At 40.8% G+C, this 20,385-nt stretch overlaps 2 protein-coding genes across 5 annotated transcripts in view; one reads left to right on the forward strand and one right to left on the reverse strand.

Moving 5' to 3' along the window:
• Window positions 1-3,052: 3,052 nt before the first annotated feature.
• On the reverse strand, window positions 3,053-19,367 carry TFB2M (transcription factor B2, mitochondrial). The gene is made up of 8 exons (XM_005311501.5): window positions 18,925-19,367; window positions 16,936-17,024; window positions 15,774-15,927; window positions 15,180-15,328; window positions 12,550-12,639; window positions 10,829-10,891; window positions 9,200-9,351; window positions 3,053-4,170 (listed from the first exon to the last, which is right to left on the reverse strand). The coding sequence occupies exons 1-8, from the start codon at window positions 19,265-19,267 to the stop codon at window positions 3,984-3,986; spliced, it is 1,227 nt and encodes a 408-aa protein (XP_005311558.1). The 5' UTR covers window positions 19,268-19,367; the 3' UTR covers window positions 3,053-3,983.
• A 3-nt stretch (window positions 19,368-19,370) lies between these two features.
• CNST (consortin, connexin sorting protein) overlaps window positions 19,371-20,385 on the forward strand; it is a 100,678-nt gene continuing 99,663 nt past the window's right edge. The window contains exons 1-2 of one of the 4 annotated variants that reach the window (XM_005311502.4): window positions 19,371-19,579; window positions 20,302-20,362. The gene's annotated coding sequence lies outside the window, so the exon portion shown is untranslated. Of the gene's footprint in view, window positions 19,580-20,150; window positions 20,220-20,301; window positions 20,363-20,385 lie in introns of those variants that run through there. The other 3 variants (XM_065589178.1, XM_042845839.2, XM_065589177.1) reach the window with 3 other exon arrangements.

The following is a 20,385-nucleotide window of genomic DNA, read 5'->3' on the forward strand; positions in this document are numbered from 1 at the left end:
CACATTCATTCACACACACACAGGTTCTGCAAGGTTATCATCATAGTTACCAGCCTTAGAGTTGCTCAAGCCAAGCCACTGGCCAGGTGGCCTGGACATGAGGGAGCAGGGCCTTGTCAGATGCACATCTGATGCTCCTGGAAGTTGGTTTGCAGAATCAGACCCCAAAGTCCTGAGTCTTCAGAGTCTGTTCTTATAGGGTTCCATCCTCATGCATTTGCCTTGTCATGCTGGTCTCATGTTTGAAGTGGTAATCAATCACACAGATGGCACAGCAATGACGGAATGACAGTATGTTGTTATCTGGTTCTTCGGCCTTCCTGTCCTTGGGGCAAGTATGCCCTCTGGGTTATCAGGCTATCTTGTCCATTGTATTCTTCAGCCAAACGGTCTTATTTTAAGGCTGGCATCTCAATCTTTAATCTTTCATTCCTCATTTAATCATACATACAATCACACTTACACTCCAACGTATATCCTGTCACATTTGCATTTTATCACCTACCCATCCTTTAACATAACCATTCTAAAATCAATGGGACATGGCAGACTTCAATAAATCTTATTCTGGAGTTTAGGAAACAAAGTTGTACCAGCCATAAAGCACAGCTGTTATCTTGTTACTTTTAGAACAAACTCTTTGTCTCTGGATGTTTTTTCTACAATTAGCACAGACCTTGCAAACTGGCAGGCCTGTTTCAATTGGCACAAACTCAGCAGGTTGAGAGAGCAAGCTGAGACACATTTCTTTCTAATGGTCAGGCCAAATCCGGGGTCTGTTCTGGAATCATTCTTTCTTACATTTTCCACAACATAAATGTATTATTTCTTTTAATTCAACACAAGAGATGCAAAGCATTCTCTTTCACACTTCCTCTTCCCACCCCGTTCCCCTGCTCAGAGCAGTTCTGTGGGTCCCCTGAAATAACCCCCATTTTGATCTACTTTACTTCTCCCACACCACAACCGTTATCCTAAGTACATGGGTCTTCTTTCTAAGCTCATCGATATTGCTCCTTAGTCATCTGCAGAGGACACTATTGAAAATCCAGATACATTTTCTCCCGAATAACTGAGCATGCTGACCTCAGTCTGGTCAGGAACAAAGACAGACTTCCACATGAAGCTGGTTCTCCTCCATGGCAAAGAATCAGAACTAGGTACCTGGATCAGCATTCAACTTTCATCCCAAAAGACTTGTTTTACAAGACAGACAATATTATATTTAAAGCCCTCTGAGTAGAAGTATTGTTTAACTTGCCAATAGAATGCCTATCAATAGTCTCATCTCATTACATTTTGAAGGGCATACACAAGAGGTGACCAATCATTTTTAATTGCTGTTTGGATTAAGTAACTATTGCAAACTAAAGATTTGGGATATGACTGTCCCATGACTACAGCCCTCTCTCTTCTTTTCCACACAATTACAACCAGCTTTGTGTTGGATGCATCTCCTGTTTCTGTCCTTATTAACTCAATTACATCATCACCAACTGTATCCTCTGGTATCATGTTGTGGAACAGCTGATAAGTACGGCCCACATATGCCAGAGTATATACAAAAGCACCAACTACTGTGCTGCCTTAAAAGTGCTGGAAGGACGCTACACTGGCATGGAACAAGGACTTCTTTATAAATATACAATCCCTCCAAATGGACTCTGGGTAAAAAAAAAATTAGAAAAGAACACTTAGTTGTTGCATTTACTCAATGGGTTGTGGGAAGGTTCTATGTGAGTTGCAGGCCTGCTCTGGAGGGGAGGCCTGGGGGTGAGGGTGGTGGAAAGTAAGCATGCCTTGCTTTCACCCTGCAGCGGCAGATTCTGTTCCCCAGGACTGGGCCTGGCTTCCCACTGTGGGCATTGTGATCTGGCATACGAGGTCACAGCACCACTCAGGTTTGAAAAGTGGCTAGGCCAAAACGGAGTGGCACTGAGACCTCATCTGAGTTGCAAACAGATCATTGCAACAATGGGCTAGTACATGAGATTAAAGAAGTGAAGCTATAGACATTTTAGTTTTAAGTCCAAGTTGACTGCTATAAAGCCAATATTTTACACTTATTGCACCTTTTGGGATCTCACTTTACAAAGGCAGGCATCATTCTCCCCATTTTACATAAGACGTGCCCAAGGTCAGAGTTAATAGCAGAACCAGAACTCAAATCTCCTAATTTCCAATCCCCTGCTCCAACCACTATACCATGTACTGACTCCTGGAGTGTGTGCACTGCCTTATTGTTTTGTAAATAAATAGCATTAAGAGTGACAGTAAATTATTTTTTTTCCAATTCACTGCTCACATATTTTAGTGTTGTCAGTAACACAGGTGAATCAGTCACTTTATAATGACAGTCTCCCCTTTATTCTTTAGCATCTTGATTTAGTGCAGATATCTTGCTGCAATAAGAACCAGGCATTTGATGCCCGAGAAAAAATGCACAGAAGGAGCTACGATATTATCTTTTGCTGGCTGGCTGTATCAGCAAGAACATTCAGTTATCACCTATTACTGCTACAGTAGAAATTAAATTGCTCCTGTTATATGCTAACTCAGCAATGGTGATCATCTTGTAAATACAAATTCTTATAATATCTAAGAGTCAGGAAAGGTGAATGGGAAGATAATCCCAATATGCAAGAATTACTCCAGGACATAGCTAATGTTGTAGGAGGGAACGGAGATTACATGAAACAGTCCTTCTGTCTTGTATTGCAAAAGATTATCCGCAGATTATCTCCAGTAGCAGGGACAGCAGTAGTAGGGCAGGGATAATGGCCCAGCCAGTGCTTCCTACCATCCCTCCTGGAGAATGAAGACACACTTCTCCATTAGCAGAGACTGAAGCAGCACAACTTCCCAGTATCTGAGCTACCCAAGCCTATACTTAACAGATAGGCTGTTGTCTTGTACCTGGACACTTAGAGGAACACTCCTTGACACCTCCCACCCCCCACCAGCCCCACTATCAAATGTACAGGGGAAATAGGAAAGAGTTAGTTAATGAGGGAGAATAGTGGCTGAGGAGAGTGTAAACAAGTACTCTGGCTAGGAATAAAATTTTAGTGGGTTGTGCTTATATACATATAATATACACACATTTTACATATTATATAAAGGGCATAGGTTGTGGGGAAGAGACAATTTTCATAGTTTATGCAATGTTCAAAGGTCTGGTGGAAAAATTTTAGATGCAAATAAGATAGCAAAGACTATATGCATGTGAATGGATGGCAGGGTATGTAGAAGAGTGATCAATGTTTTCTGAATTTTGAAATTTCAATTTTTAAAAATTACTATGAATATTCCTCTCTCCCCACCACACCAGCTCTAGTAGACATATAATGCAGAGCATACATTAAAACAAGAAATACATATAACTAACCTGAGTACCCATATTATTCTACTGTTGTTTTCCACTCTCCCATTTTTCCTCACCCCTTTGTTCGTAACTATTATTGTATCATGTCAATTTTAGACTATATTCCTTAGGCCACGGAGAAGGAAAATAGGTCTTATATTTGTAAAGGATATAAACATTTTGGGGCACTGTGAAAGAGTTAATCGTAATAATTAAATATTCTGACACCCAAATCCAAAATGCACAAGTATTTGGTCTCATACTATTTAAAATATAACAAATATACAGTAGAGTAGCAAAAAACGCAGTACATTTTATGCCATATTTCCAAGAGCAACAACAGTTGCCATTATGCTGCTGGAGAAGATGCAACGTTTGACTTCAATCCCATGCACACAGAACAACCTGTTAACTGCCATGCCTACACATGGTTTAAACAGTTTTTTTCCCTGTGTAGACAGGCTGTTGCATCTCATGCGACTTTTATCTTCTGATTTGTGCAGGGGACAACATAATCTTTACTGATGGACTTCTAAGATTTTGAGCCCATTTCTTATTATTTGCATCGCAATATAGTCACTGAAACAAATAATTTGTTTCAAAACCAGCAGGTTTTGATTTAGAAATTTATGTTCCTGTTATTTTCCAAGACTTCATCATACAGCCAGCTTTGACTAAATTCTTTAGAGTGTTCCATAGCTTCAAAAAGGCGTCTGTATTCTTCTGGGTACAAATTGCCTGTTATAATGTTTTCCGGTATTTCTAGCTCTCTTAACAGTTTACTCCCACTGCCTGGACTCCATGAGCTGAAACACAAGACATTACAAAAAAAAGTCATGTTTTAGCATTTCTTTCAGTTAAAAAGAAAACAACAGTAAGATGCAACACTGGGCACTATTAATTCTTACTCAATTTCAGGCTGTCAAGAATTCCCTCCTGTGATACCAATTGTTTTCTGTGAATGCTGACGATAGGGGCCTCTGTCCATTAAATTCATGAGTTTAATCACAAACTTTTCAGATGGTGAATTTTTCCCTCCATTCATTGTACAACTGAAATAATACAGAACCTAGGGCATGAATGGGTTTAGATTCCAATGTCTGGGGACAATGAAAGGCATGTTTGTTATGAGGGTGAGAGTCTGAAGGGTTTAATTACACCTCCCTTTTCCCCACTACATGAGGTGATCTGTTTTACTGTACCCACTATCTCTCCCACTCATATTATGTCACTGCTATCAAATTTAGGCCTTGAACAGTTGCTACAGATATCTTGACTGCATTTATTTTCAAGGCAAGGAAAAAGTACGTTTATTAATTCACAGTAGCTGCAAATTAAGAAACACAAGGCCAGCTACAGATTCTGGCATAAGCAACTAGTGGAAAGTAAGCACACTGTCAATTTGACAATCGACAAGAAAGGAATCTATGATACTCTTTTATACCAGTCTTGCTGAATGAGTTATAGAACTTCATTAGCATATTGCCGGGGGGATTATCCACCCACCGGCAGATTGACTACAAACCACTGGCAACAAATGAAAGAAAAAACAGTTTATTTATTGGAATAGTTAGCCAGAGGCTGGTTCTTCTGAGGGAGCATTCATTTCCCATGAATGGAAAGAGAACACTAATAACCACACCACAGGGAGTAAATGGAGTAACAGTGGATAAGAAAGCCTGAATGTCTTACAGTGAGGGGCTAAAAAAATATTGGTAGTCAAAACTGACAAATAATTTAAAAGCTTAATTTATAAATTAGATAGTAGAAAACCACTTTAGGGCATCCAGTCTGACCCACTGCACTGTGCAATCTATTTTCAACAGTGTTTTGTTTAGTCTACTTTTGATTTTGGTATTTTGTACATATTAAACTCAATTTCTACTCAGCTTTATGCTGCATGTATACATAAATCAAATGGAATAGCGAGAGCAGCTATTCAAAGGAAGTTTCCTCTCAGCTAAACCACACATGCTTGTGACGTGCGAATGTAATGCTGGCAGATTTCTTTTAAAAACAGTGTACACATGTGAATTACTTTTTAAAAGCCATAACTTATTCAGATCAAAACCAATTTTCACCTAAGCACTGAAAGGCATATCTATGACCTAGGGACTATGTCCCTACCAAACTTCAAGTTTCCATCACCTCCTACTGAGGGCTTAGAGCTGTTACAACAACAAAAAACTACCAAATTTTGTTTAGAGAAACATCTTATCCTAGTCTGCCTGTGCTTAAAAACAGCCATTTTTATTTATTTCCTGAGCGAGAACATACGAACCAAATTTCACCTGAAAAAGGAGTTATAAGGTTGAGCAACACTAATAGAGTTGTTGCTGTATGATCAGCCTAAAATTGGTGGTTATTTTGCTTGTTGCAGCTCAACAGTCCAACTTCTCTACGTTGCACTGTGAGTTTGATTGTTCTGGGTTTACTAGCCTTTTGTGATTCAGTTTATGCTAGGTTCCCTCTAACTAACAGAAACGCTATTAGAATTGGCATCCCTCCTGCACTCTGCATAATGTAACTTGACACATTTTCCCATTAGGACACTATACCATTAATGATGACTAGGGCTGTCGATTAATCGCAGTTAACTCACGCGATTAATTCAAAAAAACTAATCATGATTTAAAAAATTAATCACAGTTTAATCGCAGTGTTAAACAATAGAATACCAATTAAAATTTATTAAATATTTTGAATGTTTTTCTACATTTTCATATATATTGTATTCTGTGCTGTAATTGAAATCAAAGTGTATATTATTTATCAAATATTTGCACTGTAAAAATGATAAATGAAATAGTATTTTTCAATTCACGTCATTCAAGTACTGTAGAACAATCTTTGTTGTGAAAGTGCAACTTAAAAATGTAGATTTTTGTTACATAACTGCACTCAAAAACAAAACGACGTAAAACTTCAGAGCCTACAAGTCCACTCAGTCCTACTTCTTGTTCAGCCAATCGCTAAGACAAACAAGTTTGATTACATTTACAGTAGATAACGCTGCCCTCTTCTTGTTTATAGCATCACCAGAAAGTGAGAATGGGCATTTTCATGGCATTGCGAGGTATTTACGTGCCAGATATGCTAAACATTCGTATGCCCCTTTTAGCTTCGGCCACCATTCCAGAGGACACACTTCCATGTTGATGACGCTAATTAAAAAAAATAATGTGTGACTGAACTTCTTGGGGGAGAATTGTATGTCTCCTGCTCGGTGTTTTACCCGCAATCTGCCATATATTTCATGTTATAGTAGTCTCAGATGATGACTCAGCACGTTGTTCATTTTAAGAACACTTTCGCTGCAGATTTGACAAAACGTAAAGAAGGTACCAAAGTGAGATTTCTAAACATAGCTACAGCACTCGACCTAAGGTTAAGAATCTGAAGTCCCTTCCAAAATCGGAGAGGGACGAGGTGTGGAGCATGCTTTCAGAAGTCTTAAAAGAGCAGCACTCCAATGCAGAAACTACAGAACCCAAACCACCAAAAAAGAAAATCAACCTCTTGCTGGTGGCATCTGACTCAGATAATGAAAAAGAACATGCGTCGGTCCGCAGTGCTTTGGATTGTTATTGAGCAGAACCCGTCATGAGCCTAGACGCATGTCCCCTGGAATGGTGGTTGAAGTAAGAAGGGACATATGAATCTTTAGCGCAGGGGTTCTCAAACTGGGGGTTGGGACCCCTCAGGGGGTCGCAAGGTTATTACATAGGGGGTTGCGAGCTGTCACCCTCCACCACAAACCCCGCTTTGCCTCCAGCATTTATAATGGTATTAAATATATTAAAAAGTGTTTTCAATGTATAAGAGGGGGTCATACTCAGAGGCTTGCTGTGTGAAAGGGGTTACCAGTACAAAGGTCTGAGAACCCCAGCTTTAGCGCATCTGGCATGTAAATATCTTGCAATGCTGGCTACAACAGTGCCATGCAAATGCCTGTTCTCACTTTCAGGTGATATTGTAAATAAGAAGCGGGCAGCATTATCTCCTGCAAATGTAAACAAACTTGTTGTCTGAGCAATTGGCTGAACAAGAAATAGGACTGAGTGGACTTGCAGGCTCTAAAATTTTACATTGTTTTGTTTTTGAATGCAGTTTTTTTGTACATAATTCTACATTTGTAAGTTCAACTTTCATGATAAAGAGATTTCACTACAGTACTTGTATTAGGTGAATTGAAAAATACTATTTCTTTTGTTTTTTTACAGTGCAAATATTTGTAATAAAAATGAATAGAAAGTGAGCACTGTACACTTTGTATTGTAATTGAAATCAATATATTTGAAAATGCAGAAAACATTCCAAAATATTTAAATAAATGGTATTCTATTATTGTTTAACAGTGTGATTAATTGACAGCCCTAATGATGATTCTTTTTAATCATTATCAGGGATACAGTTTTTAATCCATATGTAAAGGTGGGACAGTCCCTGTCTGCCCCGTTGCAGCCCAGTGTTGCACTGTGGGAGTGCCCACCTTCATTCGCCTGCTTAACAGCAGCAGATTCTTTTTAAAAGCCAGGGGCACAGAGTCGCCATCACAAATTAACAGAAGAGCATATCCTCTTTTAATAAGGCTCAGGACAGGAGCAATTCAAACAAACAGTTCATAAGGCCCTCACTTCTGAATCCTGCTTCTGTTCCCACACACTAATTGGACTAGTCTCCTAGAACCTGAGAGTAAAGAACCCACCACAGCCTGCATGGCTTCCACTTCCCTCTCTCTGAGCTCCCTCTTCCTGTTTATATAGCCCAGCCCTAGGGCAGGGCAGGACCTCCTCAATTTTACCCCAGCTGTTGGCTCCAGCCTGTGGTTCAGGGACTAGTGCATGCCTGCACACCACAGTACAATATTTTTAGCTAATTACTTTTCTAAAGTATTTTAATGCAGCATTATGTAGAATGTCTTGTTGAAATTCAGATTTATATACAAACCCAAAAATATAATGGGAAACCCGAATATTTTAAAGAGCATTTACAGAAACAAAGCTAGGTAAAGAAACTTGTTAATAAATTGACAGAGAAGAAAATTTTAACATGCAAGAAGCTAGCACAATTTATAAAATTTAATAATTTCCAGACTACATTATCTCCTGATCTCTTTTAGAATGAACACACAAACCTCTCTTCTAAACTAGCAACAGAGTGTCCTGTGGCACCTTTAAGACTAACAGATGTATTGGAGCATAAGCTTTCGTAGGTGAATGCCCACTTCGTCGGATCAGCAGTGCTGACCAGAGCCACCAGGGTCCCTTTTCGTCCGACGAAGTGGGCATTCACCCACGAAAGCTTATGCTCCAATACATCTGTTAGTCTTAAAGGTGCCACAGGACTCTCTGTTGCTTTTTACAGATCCAGACTAACACGGCTACCTCTCTTCTAAACTAGTTCCATTATATAGTTTCATGTGTTAAAAAATATCCAGCTACAGAGCTGTGGGTTGGCAATGCTGATTTTGACATGCAACTTAATATTCTTATGCATGTTTGCAAAATGCATTTGAGAATACATTTATGTAAGAAAAAAATACTGGCAAGTATGTCTGCATTTAAAAAATAAATATTTACAGTATGCCATTACTCAGCCCCACAAATGGCAGAGTAATTTTTAATTTGTTGCCAAAATCTTCATTTCCAATCACATAGTATTTTGAGCAACTGTAAACTTATTCTATATGTATTTGTATGGAATTAAAGGACTAGTAAACTGTATCTGGACTGTAAAGAATAATCCTTCAAGAACCAGACACTACTAAATTGTCCGGAACCTTCAGTCATTTGTCTGGTGAAAAATTGTAATATAACTTTTCCATATACTTACTTAAGTCTATCAATTAGTTTAGACTTGCGTTTAGCAAGACACTGTTTTACCATAAGAATAAAGGTAGATGAATTTGTGGTTGTCATGCCACCTGTAAATAAATTCCTCTGTGGGGTCATTCGTACTAAACATAAGTGGTCGTTTGGCAGCAGCTGCAACAACAACAAAAAGTTAATGAAAAAAGGTCATAATTAAGATTGTATTTCTTTAAATCACAGGGAAAGACTTCTTAAAGTAAACCACTCTTTTAGTTAGCAGAAAAAGGCATAATGAGATCCAACGGGTTGGCAGCTGAAGCTAGATAAATACAGACTAAAAATAATGTGCAATTCTTTTTTTAAACCGTGAAGGTAATTAACCACTGATGGTGGATTTTACATCACTTTGAGTTTCTAAATCAAGACTGGCTATTTTTCTAAAAGATATGCTAAAGCTCAAACATAAGTTGTAGGTTTGATGAAGAAATTTTCAGATGAGGTTATTTTGGCCTGTGTTATGCAGGATGTTACATTAAATAATCATAATGGTCCTTTCTGGCTTTGAAAAATCTGAATCTAACTCATATTAATTATCTGTCTTTTGGACAAATATGGAATACTGTGGTGTAACATTTGTTAAGACTGTCCTCCGATCTGAGAGGTGTATGAAGAACTTCTTTTTATCCTTAAAAGATAAAGATAGTTTTGTACTGGCAGAAACAGATATATGACCCAATAGATCTTTTCCATCTCTAATTCCCCTGACTCTATGAAGTGGTCTTAACGTATCTTATGCAATCCATTTGGTGTGCAGCCATCACTTAAAGTGTCACCTCATATGACCTATACTATAATTATGGAGACATTTGATGAGTCTATAAAGCTGTCAAATATGATATAATCAAAAAATTCAAAGTAACATTCAGTATTACCAAAACCCGAGACCTTTATGGGTTTTATTGCTAAAATCTTAGATTAAAGAGAGACATCATTGGGTAATGTAATATACTGCTGAGTTTTAATACCAAAGTTCTATAAAAATTGATAGAAATGCCTTCTTTTTTATAAACTTCAGGATTTTGTTTCAATTTAAACATTGTCCCTGGCAATTTAAACTATTATATCTATAGCCCAAATTTTGCATCATTGTGCTAGCATGAGAACATGAATTTGCAACTAAATAGTCTATTTTCATCATCCAACCTGCGTGAAGTACAAATATTACACAAAACATTAGAAGCAAAAGTGGATTTTGATTTTTTTTTCCAATTCTGTTTTACTAATCTAAAGCGTTATTACTAGCAGGTAACAAAATATATTTTTAAAAGAGATGATCCTTAACCCAATTGTCCCTTCAAAAAGTCTCATTTTCTTCTTTTCCCATTTATTCTGTCTTCTGCATTTCTGTCACCTTGGTTAATAAAAAGATACTAGTTGGGTTCAGTTTGACTTTTGTTTATAAATCACAAATCCATTCCTATAATGAAAGGGAGCATTTAAATAAAAAAAAACCCATTTCAATTAAATAAAGGGAATTTATGAATTTTCTTATCAAAATTTGTAATGCAATTAAAACCTCCAAAATCTAAAATTTGAGCCTAAATTGTTTGACAGCATCTCTAACGAAACAGACCATAAGTGTTGATCTTACCGTGCTCTTCGGTATTGCAAGTCCCCTGGTTTTTGAATTAGTCAAAAATGAAGACCAAGGTTCCTGGGAGGGAAAAAAAAAAAGTTAAAAAAAAATTATGAAGCCATGACAAAATATTTTAAACTTTAAGTCTTTTTCCAATTATTACACAAAAACGTACTTGTTTCTAAAACTTGATCTAAAATGGGCTGAATATATTGAAAATAAAAACATGAATTAAAGTATTTTAAAAGAGTACAATGGCCCAGATTCAGGAAGTTACTTAAGCATGTACCTAACCTTAAGGATGTGAGTAGCCCTATTTACTTCAGTGGAACTACTTGAGTGCTTAAAGTTAGGCACCTATTTAAGTAACCTTCCTGAATTGGGCCTTAAGCTGCAAAACTGTGGACAAAAGAATTATTTCTCCAGAAAATAGCTCCAGATTTCCAAGTTCTTCCCACCTTTTGAAATATGGTCTTTTACAGCCAAAATTATACATGAACGTTTGTATTGGCTTAATTTCAGCATGAATCCCTTGTATGTCAAGCAACTGCCAATTCATATATGCTATAGTTCTGTCTACAGCTGCCTACTGCTTGTTCATCCTGGATTGGGTCCTTCATGTCCATCCATCTTACACTCTCTTGTGCACAGTGCCTGGATGCACCTCTCTGCCAATGGGTTCTGTCTAAGTACTTATCTGGCCCCTATCACTATTGTATCTGAGCATCTCCCAAACATTTATTACTGTATGGTCACAGCCCCTGTGATGTAGGTCAGAAATATTTCCATTTTACAGATGGGAAGTGAAGCACAAAGATTTGAATGACCTTGAACAAGTTCACAATCTGTAGCAGAGGCAGGAACTGAACCCAGATCTTCTAGGTCCCAATGCAAAGCTCCAACCACAAGATCATCCCTCTTCCCTGGTGCCTGAATCCCCTTTCCTACCCCTCCGTCCTTCAGTCAAAGCACAAGCCAGAGTCAAATGAATTACGGTACCATGCCTTGGCTACAAGTGGGAAACAGACTTGCTGCTATAAAAGGCAAATGGGTTAGCCGGTGCCAGTCTTTTAGGGGTGAGGAGAGTGGAACAGAACAGGAAGAATCAGTGTTGGTTAGGGGGTTGAGTCAGCAGGAGTTGGAACACACTTCAATCAGCCCACAAAGTAGGAGCGTTATTTCTATTCACTTGATGCCAACCTAAACCTTTCAATAAATACTGAAAAAAGCATTCAGCCAATCTCTAAAAGCCTGAAACACAAAATTGCTTCTGTCAAGAAATTCAAAGTGTCCCAGGGACTTTAAATAAATAAGCCTAGTAGAACTTTTTAAATAGAAGAACCCATTTTAAAGCTGCATTTGTTGGGTTGTTTTTTTTTAAAGCAACCTGTCCATAGTTTAACACTGCTGAGTTTCTTGTTTCTAATTTAGAAAAGAGATGTTCTAAATTTAAAAACCCTAGTTTTAGACCTAAACTAAAAATAATTGTTAACATTTTTCAGTAAAAAAAAAAAAAAATATTCTGAGGTAAGAGTGAACAAGTACATTTTATGTCACAAATTCTGAAGACAGAAAGTTCTAAAGAAAATGTTGACAGATCATAAACTATAACGATACCCTTATAAAAGCATTTTCAACACCGAAAACCAAAAATATGTAGTGTTTTAGAAAATTTCATTGTTTAATATAAAAAGCATTTAGCTCAGTAATGATCATAGACAGTACAAAATACTCACCATGTGGAGAAGCTGAATTTCACAGGCAGTTTGCCATAGCACACTTAATGCTTGATAACTCCTTAGTTCACCTGGTTTTGCAGTCAATACCTGGCAGAAAAACAAAGTTGAAAAATTAGATTATTTCTGTATCCATTCACTCCAAAATCCTCATAAATGTGACTGGAAAGATTAGATTTAAGTTCTCAAGAGCCAGCAAATTCAAAGTTAAGACTAAAATTTCAAGCCCCACTCACTTAAACTCCACTCCAAGCTCAAGCTTAGACCTCACACAATATGCACCACACATTATTTTAGGCCTCCCTGCCAGATGAACACATTAGAAACACAGATTCCACCATAAAACCACTTTATTTTGTACAATATTTTAATATTTAAAATTACCTACTTAAACTGCGTAAGAATGTCTATATTAACCTCTTTACTAAGAGAGCAAAAAAGTCTTATGAAAGAACAAGAAAATACTCACTCATTCACTCTACCTCTACAAGAACCAAAGGATTACACAAATTTGGGATATGTTACTGTTATTGCATAGATTTCATTTTTACATTAAAGCTAGTACCATGCCCAAGAAAGAGGATCACGCAGCCAATCTGTTAAAACAGCTCCAGATGGTGGATTGTATAAATGCCAAAAAGGTTTTCTAAGGCACCTTCATAAGAAACCTGGCAATTCAATTCAATACTACATGTCAAACAACTTCCAGAAAGGAAAAAAAAACCCCAACATTTCAGTTATTCCTGAACTGAGCAAAGACAGACGTGCATGCATCTATTATGGAGTGATTTCATTTTTAAGTATAGATATAAAATGATTTGACGCAATGATCAATTGAAAAAAAATGGAGCTAGATGTGCCCCTACCTAGGGAAGTAGATTCCAACAGTATTTATCCAAGACTGGCATTCAGCTCATATCAGGGTGAGGGGGGCATTTTGGGGGGAGGAGGTTACAGAAATTGCACAAAGAGAGTGGTAAAATTAGTGTAAGGAAGTAACACCATAGTGGTGACACTAAAAGAAATGTGCTGCCCTTTTTGCCAATTATTTTATCATTAAAGAAAAATCACTGCTGAACTGCAAATTTAGTGGTATTTGAACCTCTTATTGTACAAGTGAATACAAATTAAGTATTTAGAAACATACGGGATAAACACAGGTACACCTAGAAATCCTAATATTTACAGAAATACCTGATATAAATATCAAGATTTAGTGGGTTTTGTTTGTAAAAAGATGAAAATCACAGATGCAGGTCTCCCAGTGGAACATGGTCCCCACTGAAAGAATATATATTACTTTTGCTTAGATGCTCCCTGGAAGAGCATGAGCAGTGGCGCCAATTCAGATATTTCTTGGAGGGAAGGCAAATTCTGGTGTTCCCCCATGCTTGTGTCACCCCCCCCTTTCAAGGATACCGAGTCTCCCTCAAACAGGGACTCTTCTCTCGTACCCCAAAGCGCATGAGCTGGTGCCACCAGTAGTTGAATTTTTGGTGGACTCCTCTGCACGCTGCCGTACAGGAACAGACTCCCTGTGTGCCAGGGGCTGCAACACCATATTGCTGAGCCGCACCTCTGTTTGTACAGAGGGGCAGCCAGTCAAATTTCTGCGGCAATGCGACCATGCAGCCAGAGCAATGCTCCAGGCCACTCTGGCAGCAGCCATACTGATTTAGTACAGGACCACTGCTTAAAATAGAGGTTCTCAAACTGGGGGTCGGGACTCCTCAGGAGGTCACGAGGTTATTACATGGGGGGGTCGTGAGCTGTCAGCCTCCACCCCAAACCCCACTTTTCCTCCAGCATTTATAACGGTGTTAAATATGTAAAGAAGTGTTTTTAATTTAAAAGGGGGTTTGCACACAGAGGCTTGCTATGTGAAAGGGGTCACCGGTACAAAAGTTTGAGAACCACTGGCTTAAAAGGCGTTGGGCCACGCTCCCCAGTTCTCGCCCTGTGACTTATAGAACTTTGGGCAATTGCTAAGACTTTGGCGAGAGGGGGCTTCACTAGATCCCTCTCTTCCAGCACGCAGGGTGGCAGGCCAAATAAAATGATGCCAGGCTGGATGTGGCCGCAGGCCACCAGTTGCCCATCCCTTTCTTTTGTTCTGGTAGTCAACCCCACTCCCCAATAGTTTTCAAAGTAGACTGTTAAGATAGAGTGTTCATTTGTCCAAAGCCAATCTAAATACTAAGCACCAGGGGAGGGGGCTGCATCAACAGAGGTGATCCTAAAGGGAGTCACAGCATGAAAACATCTGGGAACTACTGTTATCGCATTAAAAAATATACAACAGAAGTGTTGGTTTTCCATCAGGCACTAGCATGTCTTCAATATATCTACTTCTACTGACTGTCCCTCACATAAAGAGCACTCTAATTTGTGACACTCATTTCCTTTAAAACAAACTGTGTTATTACAGACAAACTTTCCTTCAGGAGGAGCAAGCAGCAGAGAGACAGCCTCTCTCCATTTTGTTAGAAAATATCCTTAAGTAAATAAAAGGAAGAACATTTTTAAAGCAACACATGGACAAAATGCCTCTAAACAGAATGTTCTAAAGTTTTCAATGAAGCATCAGCTTCTCTTTATTAATCAGTGAAATCTCTTGTACTTAAACATACCTTGTACTCTTTTTCACTAACAAACATGTTCAGTTCTATTCTTCCATATCTGTATATGGAACTGCGTTCATACATGACAAAGATAAGCTTCCAAAGAGTGTTTCTTTCCTTTTTTTGGGGAAGGAATCCAATAATTTTTACAGGAACATCTGTTTTGAAAATGAGCAAAGGTATTTTTGAATTTTCAAATATGTACTGCACAACCTCAACAAAACTAAAGTGTAAGTTACAAACACGAGAGCAAGCATTATTTTAACCTGAATGTATTTACAAATTTTGTTGTTGCTCAGGTATGGCTTACAGTATGGCCCACCACTGAATGCAGTTTGTGTCTGTCTGAATCTTCATTAAAGAGGTGCAAACAATTGAAACTACATATCCCACCATATACAGTTTTACCTCTTACTAAAATGCCAGACTACTTAAGTAAAATTGAGGATTACCTACTGGGCATGTAGTATCTATGATCTATAATCTGTATTAAAGAAGATAGATTACTCCAATCCGCTTTATACAAAATTAAGCAAGCATTTGCCAAACTGCCTCTGAGGCCTCAATTACGTACCCCCAACTTTAGGTTGATTTTCAATTTACCTGCTGTCCAAGGAACTGTCAAGATGCCCAAATTTTCAAAAAGTTTCTCAGAGTACATAGCAGGTGGTTTCATAGATCCACAGCCCAAAGGGTCCAATCTGAAGAAGTCACAATAAACAACTTCTAATTGTCCATGTAGGCTGTTCTCCAGAGACTGAAAGCAATGGTGAAGTTAAAATTTAAGTTTTCACTACCAATAATTTGGACACATCCTATGTATTTTTCCATCCGAAAACAAAACACCTCAATGAATTATCTTTAAAATAAACAGATTCTGTAAATACTAGTTAAAAATAACAAACATTGCTCACAGAGCTAGCTACTGAAATGTTGCATATAGGCCAGCTACTTTTATGATGCAAGGCAGATGTATTTTTTACATATTTAGCATTTGCTCAACTGGAATTGTAGAATGCATTATTAAACTTGTGTAACTTTTGGTAAGTTTTTAAAAACGTTTGATTAGCCATATTCATCTGAAGAGCCCACAGCAATTTGTAATTGTAAATTAAGTCTCTTAACACCTAGATGAAAAACAACAACTAAAAATGAATATACACAAAGAAGCTGAGTAAGTTGCTCATGACAAGTCGATAGCTGAGCTGGAAACAAGCAGGAATCTTGCCTCCCAAATCTCAGTCTCTCCGAAACAGCAAAAAAAGCTCCAAATCTGTAGACCTCCAGGTCCATGCAAAGCTCCACTAAAATCATGGGCCCAAGAATCTACAAGCCTGGGGTCAACTGCAGGATAAAAGTTTAATCAGGTAAAATAATCACTGAAAGTAGCTAAGAATATTTGTAGAAGCTTCTGAAGGCCACATGAAAACATCTTGCTTAAAAACACAGTCAAGATCATTTAGGTGATTATTAGTCACAAATCTATGTACGTCCTTGTTTAGAGAGACCTCAACTTGATATCCTGCACAAACAGGAGAAACTGATTGGCTATATACGAGAAACAGTGAAAGGCAAAGTGCTGTCAAATGTGCAAAGTAAACAAATTAAAAAAAGAAAAATATGTTTTCCTACCATCTTTAACTTATATCTATCTTAGGTGTTACTTGTAACATGTAAAAAAATTCAAACAGATGTGTGATTTTAATTTAATTTCTCATTTTCCTATCTCATTGCAAATTTCGGATACCCTTACAAAAAAACATACCTGTAAATCTGGAAGGAAAGCTCTGTCACTCTCCAGAGCTACCACTCGGGCACCTGCATTGAGTAGTGTCCGGGTCAAGACTCCAGGACCTGGAAAAATCATCATTGTTTAGCTCTATCATTTAAAATTGACTCCCAAAGGACATAACTAACACACACGCCTTTCAAGAAGGAGAAAAATAAGTTTACCTAAATATTGGGGGGGAGGGGGGAGGGAGAAGGGGGTTGGGAGAGATTAGGTAAAGAATTATGCCCTATGTCTGAAACATGTGAGTAAAGTTAAGCATGTGTGCAAATTTTTTGCAGCATAAGACCTTTAGACAGTAGTCAGACACGATCTCCCACATTTCTCGAGATCTCTACAGTTGTTCTACAATTTTTTCTTTAAGCTCTGACAGTCTAAATGGACCTTCAGTCATGATCTGCATTACTACTGTTTAGCAGCTGAGCAGCAACTGAGAACTGTGTGGTTGTAATGTGAAGAAAAAGGTAGTGTGGATACACTAAGACCATATTTGCTGGACTTGTGATAAGACAAAGTTTTTGAAATAAAAGGTGTGTATGTAGTTCAGTCAAAAACGTTTCTATGATGAAATGTAGCATCGGCCTGGAGCAGCGAACTGCAGCCAGTGGGAGCCGCAATTGGCCAAACCTGCGGACGCGGCAGGTAAGCAAACCGGTCCGGCCCACCAGGGGGTTTACCCTGGCGAGCCGCGTGCCAAAGGTTGCCGATCCCTGGCTTATAGGCAACATAATATACAATACCAAAATAATAACTGAATCAAAATTAATTCCATTTAACTGTTTATGCATATTCAAAATTACTTTTTCTTTTATTAAATGGACTGGTGAGGAAAAATAACTAATGAGGCAACAGCAATCCCTAACCTTTCAACGTTTTCCCCCATGTGGTAATGCCATCAGCCCTACACTTTAGATACTCTGTTCTGAGTTTGGTTTGAAATATTTAGAAAATGTGCAGAACAGGGAAAGGTAATGCCAGCAAAGCCAATGGTAAAGCTCCCTTTCACATCAGTGGGGCAGCATCAGGCACTAACTTATTTCCATAAGGGCTCCAGATGGACAGAGCAGGCAGGACCTGATTTTAACATCACATGCAAAGAACAACCATTAGGACACAGCACCCCACTATTGCACTGCAGTGTTAGCACTTAATATGAGCCCATATCATGGTGTAGAGCTTGAAGCTGTGAGTCATAACCTTCCAGCAACGATGCAAGATATTGTCGCATTACTGAAACGGAGCTTTCTAGCATTAAAGCTACTATTAATGAAGTCTGATAATTTCTTTATACTCACTATCCCTCTTCAAGTACCAGAGCTTAAAGCCAATTTTGCAGAGACTTGCAGTAAGATTTAAATTCTATGCACTGACTTTTCAGGCTGTGCAGACTGCCAACCTAGCCCCAGAATATTAGACCAATTCTGAAGACACTGGACAAGACCCACCACTTCACTCTTTATTCCCAGCATTATGTTTTATGTCGTTTTGATTAGGTCCTTCCAAAAATATTAAGTTCATATTTACATGTGAACATTTACAAGGTTTCCCTTCATCTAATCCCCCATGACCATGAGCCACCAAGTCCAACTATCCCCTTAACACAGCGGCTCCTACCCAGCATCAGATGCGGTCAGGGCCCTAACAATAAAAGAGCTGGAGCGCAGTTGCCCCGTTCCCAGACTAACCCCTTGGCTTTCCCTGCCAGGCTGGGGCCATGTCTCGAGGTGGCTCCTCCAGAGCTGACGAGGCCCAGCCGACACGTTTTAAAGGTTCAGACCCAGCCTGCCTGCCGCAGACACTGACAGGTTTTTAAGCAGCACTTAGACAAGCTGAGTTTCTCAGCGACCCCAGCCGCCCCTCCCGCTGGGAAAGTAGGGTCCCATCGGCACCAGCCGCGGCGCAAGAGGGCGAGGTCTGCCCCGGCGCAGCGGGTCCGTGTCCGGCGCTGCAGGGCCGGGCGCTTACCCGGCTCGCACTCCAGGACGACGGGCTCGGGGCCACGGGCCGGGCCACACTCCAGGCTCGCGTGCACGGCGCGGGCCAGGTCGGGGCAGGCGATGAACCTGCGCAGCGGCGGGGAGGACCGGGCCCTCTCCAGGACCAGCCGCGCCGCCTCGGCCGCCTCCGGGAGCCGCAGCTGGAGCCGGGAGTCCGGGTGCTGCCGCGGCTCCTGGCCCAGGCCGCGCCGGGGAGCTCGGCAGCCGGGGAGGCCACACAGCAAGGGCCTAAGCGCGGCGGCCGCGACCCCCAGAGCCGCCAGCACCGAGCGCCGCCCGGTGAGCCCCGGAGACGGCAACGCGCCCAGCATCTCCGCACACCGAGTTGAGCCGCAACCCCACGTGGGTGACCTTCCCGGCCAGTAAACACAGGGCAGGACGCAAGCGCCAGGGGCACGTCACTTCCGCTTCCGCCAGCAGGAGGCGGTGCACGGTCCCAGTCTCTCTAGCTACCCCGCTCTATGATTTTGGGCCGTCAAGTCTCCTCCTCTCTATGGTGCCAGCCCTGCGTCGCCGGGAGTCTGCAGCAGAGCCTACGGAGGTCAGGTCGTGCCCGCCAGGGACCCCTCGCCCAGCGCCGGCCATGCCCGCCCGGAGCCCTGCGGGGGCAGCCGGGCACCTAGGTAGGAGATGGAGGCTCCTCTGCCTGCCACCCCTCCCCCTGCCCGCGCGGAGCCGGGTCCGTCGCTGCGGGACCCCGGCGGGGGGTGACCCGGGAACGAGCAGAGGCGAAGGAAGTGGGGTGCGGCTGCGGGGCCCGGGTGGCCGCGGCTCTGCGGCGGGGAGATGCGGGGCCGGGTCATGGGGCGGACCGGGGGAGGAGGGTCGATGCGGAGGCGACGTGGAGCGGGGCGGAGGCTCTCGCACCAGCCCGCGGGACGGCGAGGAGCCTGGGGGCGGCGCGGCGGGGGTGGCCCTGAGATGCCGCCTCTCCTGGCGCGCACCCTGCTGCCAGTGCCGCCCTCTGGGGAGGGTGTGAACGCCCCGCCGCGCCGTGCCGGGGGCTGCGTCTTGCTCTGAGTGAGGACCCCGGCGGGTGGCTGTTTGGATGGGAGCGAGCGGGGTAGCTGCGCTGCTCTGGGCAGTGGTGCCCGGCGCACGCGGGAGTCCATAGGCTGGTTAACAGTCGATGCTTCAAATTCACCTGATGTCTGATTTTCATGTACTTATTTATTGGTGTTTGAATGGGTATGAAGCCATGTAACTTATAGAGCAATGGGAGAGACGGTCATACGTGTTAATGTGATCTTACTGCAGCACAATGTGAGTAATGAAAACAATACCAATGGTTGCTCAACCTCCTAAACCAAGATATTAATTATATATTGCTTCCCTTATAATTTAGGAGTTCTGCTGGAGGTCAGCGGATGAAGCTGAAGATTAAATAGGAAGGCTTATTTTAGCAGGTATTTGATTAATTTGAAGTGAT

This window comes from Chrysemys picta, chromosome 3 (genome assembly GCF_011386835.1).
Source record: "Chrysemys picta bellii isolate R12L10 chromosome 3, ASM1138683v2, whole genome shotgun sequence".
Lineage (NCBI taxonomy): Eukaryota > Metazoa > Chordata > Testudines > Emydidae > Chrysemys > Chrysemys picta.